The sequence below is a fragment of the Agrilus planipennis genome, unplaced genomic scaffold (genome assembly GCF_000699045.2).
Source record: "Agrilus planipennis isolate EAB-ADULT unplaced genomic scaffold, Apla_2.0 scaffold6, whole genome shotgun sequence".
NCBI classification, from domain to species: Eukaryota; Metazoa; Arthropoda; class Insecta; order Coleoptera; family Buprestidae; genus Agrilus; species Agrilus planipennis.
In genome coordinates this window covers 3567978-3575834 of record NW_020439302.1, presented here as the reverse complement: position 1 = coordinate 3575834, position 7857 = coordinate 3567978, and the positions used below count along the sequence as shown (strand labels likewise).

Below are 7857 nucleotides of genomic sequence, written 5' to 3'. Positions count from 1 at the left end.
CGGTTGAAAGCGATAAAACATATGTTTCGGTTGTCATGCCATTATCAAAGAGTTATACTGTAAAACTGTTACTGTTTTAAGGGCAAAGAGTTATACTGTAAAACATATGTTTCGGCTGTTATGCCATTATCAAAGAGTTATACTGTAAAACATATGTTTCGCCTGTTATGCCATTATCAGAGAGTTATACTGTAAAACTGTTACTGTTTTAAGGGCAAAGAGTTTTACAGTATAACTCTTTGATAATGGCATAACAGCCGAAACATATGTTAGAGGATTAAATATTAAATAAAGATTAGTGAAACAAAACCAAGTGTTATTATTTCATGAATTATTTTGGAAAAAAGACACTGATGCCAAAATAGTTTGTTTAGCGTGAATGCTTAGAGGCAAAAAAATAGGGTTGCAAATAATGTTATTGATCTAAAATCAACGTCAATCATTTTATATCAAAATATTTACAACCCCATTTTGTTTCCGATCTTTTACACTTTGTAATAAGAGAAAGAAATGGAATCCATAGTTTCTTTAGCTTTGGGTTCATCTAACAAGTGAAGTTTTTCGAATCGTTTTCTAAGAATTTTGGATTATACGCATTTATTAGCACACCACAATACAAATAGCCTAGCGCTTCGCGAGACAAAACGTTGCAAAACGTGTCGTTTCATGGCCTTGAGATTTTACTCTCATCGAGCGCTAAAAAGTTTCACTTTAAAAGAAACAATATCTAGATACTAGCAAAGAAGTTTCACTTCAAAAGAAACAATATTTAGGTAAAAGCACTTACATAAAATTTGTTAATGTCTACGTTGTACTTGGTGCAGATAAATTTCTTCAGCACTTCTACCCTGCACATTCCGGGACACTGAAGATACCGTCGCAGCGCCAACGATTCCAAATCGTTCGCAATGGCGACGGTACCATTTTTCGTACCCTCGGTACCGTTTTTACAATTCGAGGGTGGAATCGCTATGGCTCCTGGCGTAGAATCCTCCCTATAACAAAAGAAAAACACTATTTAGTACATTTTCACAGGAGGCCTGCTATTATCGAGAAATTGAATCAAAAGTTCTACAGATGAAATAGAAATTTTAAACGTTCTGTATTGTCGTTCTTCGCCGACCTAATAACAACAAGGAGAGATGATGAAGTGAGGATGTTGATGACAAAGAAGACAAATCGTCAATTAGAATTCAATCCGGACGAGCGTAGAAGAGACTGAATTTTTATGATAATTTAATAACGAGCAACCGGTGACTTCGCTGCTACACAGAAGCGAACCCTTAGGAAGAAAATTGAAAATCGTTTCGTCTGCCTTTGCCCCGGCTCCTGGTAATTTTGTACACGAAAATATGGTTAACAGATACCTAATACAGGATCTCTTTAAGCTAGATGTAAGTTAATCAATGTTCAACACTCAGCCTATCCTACATAATTAGACAAAATGTAGTAGTTTAAACTACCGTTAATTGAATGCAGAACAGAAACTATCATTGTGATTATAAATGCATTATAAATGCGTTTTTGCATTGGAAATCATCTGAATTTATAAATACATTTTAATAATTGTATCTGATTACTTAAACCTCATGGTAAAAAATTTATACTGGTTAACATTATTCGTCATTATGGATTAACTGCTTGGTAAAACATTTAAATATTGTTTCAATCAATAAAAGAGAAGTTATTATTACGTTGTGGCTACAGAATCGATATGTATCACGTTGTGGTCAAACAGAATCCATAATCCTATATGTTTATTTGTAGAAAGTCAGAATTGTATACAATTTTTTTAGTTATTACGTTGTGGTTACATAATAATACCTACGCATCAAAATCAGATTATTTTATCGGTGTGATCATAAAAACAATATTTAACGTTGTGGTGAAACAGAACACAATTCTATATGTTTATTACTTTGTACAACGTTAGAATTGTGCACAACTTCTTTTAGTTATTACGTTGTGGTTGCTTAATAATACCTATGTATAAAAACACACATTTTTTATCAGTGTAATCATAAAAACAATATTTAATGTTGTGGTCAAACAGATCACATAATTCTATATGTTTAATACTTTGTAGAAAGTCAGAATTGTACACAACCTCTTCTAGTTATTACGTTGTGGTTACTTACTAAAACTTATGTATAAAAAATCACATTTTTTATCAGTATGAGCATAGAAACAGTACTTAACGTTGTGGTCAAACAGAACAGACTATTAATTTTCTACGTTGTGGTCAAACTTCACCACCATTTCGGTATACTGTCCAACAGCAACATTGTGCTTACGTTTTTTGATGTAATCTGACAATATTTTCGTTATGGTCATTTATCGATACGTTGTGGTCTTCGAAATAGCAAAGGCATTACAAACACATGAGAAAAATGTTATAGGTAGATATTAAATGCACTTTAACATCTTTTACACATTGTGGACTAATTGTAATGAAGTACATTAGAAGACGCATATAAAAGAAGACAGTGTTCTCCTTTGACTTGGGAAAATTCGCTGTTCATTATCTTTTATACATATATCGCCGAAGAGGTTACAGGTAAGATTGTAGTTATACCGTATACCTACCCAGCGTGGCAGGGGTTCGTCCTTCGGTTAATAATCACAAAGCTGTATCCGGTTGAAAGCGATTACATTTTAAATGTTGCGGAACGTTTTCACTGGCTTTAAAATAAGACGAAGATGGAGAAGACCTCTTTGACCAGCAAACGTCATCTATCTATTAAGCAGCGACAGCCAGCTGCAACTGAAGGTACTGCTAATTCTACGGTTCATTTTGGATTACAATATAAATGGAAGCAGTATTTAACAAGGAGTATTGCATGAAAATACATATAAGTAAAACAAAAATTCTGGTATGCAAGGGAAGAAAAAGTAAGGAAAGAGCGAATATAAAGATAGGAGACGAAAAATTAGACGAAAAAGTGGCTGATTTTAGATACACAGGAAGTCAGATAAGTCAGGCCGGAAGGAGTGGTAGGGATATAAGGTTGTTAAAGGTATGTTTGGAGCGCGGCGTTTCAGGCGAATAATGAGGATACCGTGGAGACAGAAGGTTAGAAGCGAGGAGGTATGAGATATTAGAAGCAGAAACAGGTGTTAAGAGGAGTAGATGTAGACCTAGATTAGATTACTATTTTCAAATAGTTAAGGATCTGGGATGTTCTATTTTTAGGAAAATGAGAAAAATTAGTTCAGGATAGGAAAGAGTGGTGATGCATGTCCAACAAGTCTTGGGACTGACAATGCTATGACGATAACAATATCCTATTCTTTCGTTATCACCTAATACATTTTAAGCCAGAGGCGCCCGTTCTCAACGTCAATTTGTAATTTTATTATAAGTTACATGGAATATTGACATCGGAATTAATTTGGTCAGCAAATGTGCCCAACATCCTGGTGTCGTATGAAGACGACAAATTGACAAATGTTACCGTGCATCTAAACAGCATCGAACGTGTTCACAACGCGTGGCATCTCGCATGGTAACGATTTTGTATCGGAAGACTCGGAGCGAAACGGTAATTAATAGAATTTAATAGAAGGGCGCTAGGGGTGAAGACAATACCGGAGGCTACGTTATCTCTCTCTCTCTGATCTCTACCTTACCGCCTTCTGCAACTTATTGTAGATAATCAAAAAGGGACTTTAGTGTATCCCCAAAACCTCCCGATCAAGTTTAAAAAACGGATCTCGAGTGATATAAAATACACCATCCGATTTCTTGAAAATTTTCAAACAATATCTTTCCTTACGTCTTTCCGGTCCGTTAAATAATTACCGACCAATTAACAATTACAAATTAGAGCAACTAGATTACCAACCACAGAGCTTTTGTTTTGGTGCAAGTCATTGCAGACCAATCGCAGTTACGTAGTACCCTACTTCACTTGCAGCGACATCAACTCACTCTGATTGCTTAGTGATATAAAATGCACCATCCGATTCCTTGAAAATTTTCAAACAATATCCTTCCCTACGTCTTTCCGGCCCGTTAAATAATTATCGAACAATTAACAATTACAAATTAAAGGAACTAACTGTAACCAACCACAGAGCTTTTGTTTTGGTGCAAGTCATTGCAGACCAATCGCAGTTACGTACTACTTCACTTGCAGCGATATCAACTCACTCTGATTGGTTAGTGTTTATTACGCGCCTGATTTAAAAACTGCAAAGGAAAGAAATCTTTAGAATTTCGTAAATAATAATAAACTATTAATAGTTTCAGCGCACTACAAAGGTATGTAATTATAAAAGTGAAAATTTTCTACATCTTGTAGATCCCAATTAACAAAATCGCAGATGAAGACACTTGGAATACGAAATAAATATTCACACGATTAAAAATGTCGGGCGATGGGCAGAATTTTCTCACAATTACAATACTTAAAAAAAAACAAACTCCACGACAAAGCCGTTTCTGTTTCGTCTACAAACGCAGTTTGATTATTAAGTATATGCCGAGAGAGAGAGAGAGAGAGAGAGAGAGAGAGAGCGCGAGTGTGAAGGAAACAGAAACGGGTTTTCTTCGAGTTTAGTCTTCGACGCAAACATTATTGTTTCAGAATTGTTATCGTTTCAAAATCTGCGCCGTATAATAAAGGTCGATTCTCACTGTACATTCCGTTTCTATTCTGTAAACGTTCTATACAATTTGATAATATTCACACCTGAAGCTTAGCTGCCTTTCTTTTCCGTAGTATATATCAGTAAACCATTGAAGTAGGTGTGAAAGATATGTGGTTCTAAGAAAATTTTATGTTTGCCGCTCTTATGTTGGACGAGGAAAAATAACGGAGAAGACGTCTTGACTTTTGGGTGTACCACCAGCTACTAATGATGGTGGACGGGTAGTCCTCTTAGGAATTATGGGAATCATTGGGTAGAAACAGGCGCATTGAAAACAGAAGAGAGTAAAAGTTTATATATGGAATATTACTGCCTCAGCATATGCCTAATTGATCTAGAAGAACTTGGATCAGGATAGATGGTCCAGGAATCGGATCAGTGCTATCCTAAACCTCTGATTCATTCCGCTCGCTTCATTCAGGTGGACTTTCTATTAAATACCATACCTTCACCAAAGTAAGATCAATCATTCAAGTCCAAATGTTCAAAAATATGGACCCGGAATCGAATGGGCGTTCTCCCGAATCTTGAAGTGTCTTAAGTAATTCCGGTCTGTAATTTTTCGCCAAAGGACTTTTTCCGAGACGGTTGAAACAAAGCAATAATTGTTATGAATAGTAAAACATTCACCAAAATTCTGCAAGACGACAAATCGTCACCAATTAATCAACTATTTTTATACTGAATTTGGACTTCATTTATATAAATACGTATTTCATTTCTCTGTTACTTTTTCCTTCAACGTTTCCTCGTTAGGTAAATGTCTAATTAATTTTGTAACTTAACAGGTAATTAAGCCAATTTATAATACAAGACCTGTGTGAGAAACTGAGTTGCGGGCACGTATTAGAAGAAAGAAAGACCGAAGGAGACAGAGCTTGATTCACTCCTGATGGATACGGAGAATAATAAGAAATGGATGTGCGTGATGCAGCGAGTGCCGATGAAGGGGGACGGCGCGGAGGTGCTCCTGTTGCCTGTGGTTACGAGTTTTAATGATCCTTAACTTAAGCTGAGTTGGCACATCCAAATATGGGGAAAACTGTTGACAATTAATTGGCTAATTTTGCCCACTGGAGCGCGAAAACACCGACAAGGATCAAACAGTACCAAAAGAGTTTCTTTCCAAAGACATTTAACGTTATCCTTACTATAACTATATATCTACAGTATAGGCAAATTGAGAACCAAAATCATTAATTAATTAAATGTGTTCGGTAAATGTTTTACCCTAACTTGTACTATCATCATCATCATCATCATCATTATCATCATTACAAGATCGTCAGTCCTAAGACTGGACACGCACCACTACTTTTTTCTATCCTGTTCTAACCTTCGCATTTCCCTAAAACTAGAACATCCCACATCCTGAACCATTTGTGAACTGTAATCCAATCTAGGTCTACCTCTACTCCTCCTAACTCTTATTTCTGCTTCTAATATATCTCTAACTAGTCCTTCATGCCTAAGAAGGAGTCCTACCATCTTATTGACTTCCATAGAATCCTCTATTCTCCTATTCTTTCTAATACCACTTCAATTCTAACCTTCTCTATCCACGATATCCTCATCATTCACAGGTAACACCACATTTCGAACGCTTCTAAACTTTTGTTTTTCGCCGCGCCCACCGTCCATGTTTCGCACCCGTACATCACCTCGCTCCTACACCTTTAACAATCTTTTTCGAATTTCTAAATTAACCATTCGACTCGACCCTGTGCGCTACGCGTACATTAGTTAATAAATTTGCAATTTTTTTCTTACGAATTATGTCGACCTTCGGCATTACATAACATTTTCGCGTAAAGGTAGGGGGTGAAGACAATACGCCACCCTTATATGCAAAATGAATGCGGGTTCCACCCCTCCGCGCGCCATTCGTCACTAAATTAGTTTACGGTTTTACAATTTCTTTTTTGTTTTCGGTCACAAAAGTATCAAGTACTCAAGGATGAATAACCATATCATTGTTTTAAAAAATTATTATTATTATTTGTACCTACCCTGAATACTTAACATCAGTCTAATAGGTAGGTACTTATAAAAATAACAATTAAATTGACACCACTCCAGTTCATATAAAAATGAAGTTGTTTAGTAGCTTTTCGAGTATTTTTTTTTCAAGACCAATCACTACTGATTGAATAACGAACGTATTACCTTTATCTATGTATATTTAGAAGAGAAAGCGCGTGTTCAATGTAGCATATAAAAAGGTGTTGTACAGGGCCGGAGTGAGTGAAACCGACAACTCGCCTTAATGAGAAAAAGAGACAATTATATGGGGAAACGAATGGGGAAGAACGAGACTGACGCGTTAAGAGAAAGAGACAGAGACCCAACAAATGCTATTATGCAGCGAAATGTTAACAGCTGGCCAAACTTTCACGATGTACACGTTTTACTTACCATTATTACCATGGTTCATGGATAAAAGCATATAATGGTACTCTACATGGGGAACTGACAGAAGTTATATACAAGGGGCGAACGTTAAATAACTGACAAAGGCATTGTTATAGAAAGAAGTAGAAAAAGCAAAGTTTGCATAAATCGAGTGCAAGATTTTCTTGCAATGCATATTACACACGTAATTCACAATTATCTAATAACAATGACTACAAGAGTCACCTTTTAATAATTTTTGGGTAATAGGTCCTCAACTCTAATAATAATCTACATCCCCTTAAATTTTTAAACAAAACAAACCAAGAGAAAAAATTACCGTCAAAAGTCATCACTAAAGATATTTTTTGTTATTGCTTCGATTAACAATTTATGAGAGCTGAGTCAAAACTGAACTGGGGCAACCCAAGGCTTAGCGTTAAAACCGGATTATGACTTAAAGGCTGCGGACCCCCATACGGAACTTATTACTTACTCTCAATCAAAAAAGTGATCGCGAAAATAGGCCAAAAAGCGTCTGTTTTCTCGCTCTCAACATTTTGTTTTAAACCAAGTGCCAATTGATTATTACTAACTAGTGACCCGCCCCAGCTTCGCACGGGTGCAATGCCGATACTAAATATATTTTTGTTTTGTTTAGATTATTATTGAAAAGGGGAAATCTTCAAAAGATACCCCCTGAACATACTAAATATACTACAGAATGTCTTTATATACAACATTCACAGTTTTTTTGTCATTAGACAATACAAACCGGCCTCCCGGCCGGTACCGCCGCAACCTCTATGTCCC

At 36.1% G+C, this 7857-nt stretch overlaps 1 protein-coding gene across 4 annotated transcripts in view; it reads right to left on the bottom strand.

Moving 5' to 3' along the window:
* LOC108745263 (polycomb group protein Psc-like) overlaps positions 1-7857 on the bottom strand; it is a 134868-nt gene that overhangs the window by 8377 nt on the left and 118634 nt on the right. For all 4 annotated transcript variants that reach the window (XM_025978346.1, XM_018481409.2, XM_018481418.2 and 1 more), the window contains one exon: positions 788-995. In XM_025978346.1, the coding sequence (XP_025834131.1) occupies positions 788-995 (208 nt within the window). The remainder of the gene's footprint in view (positions 1-787; positions 996-7857) is intronic.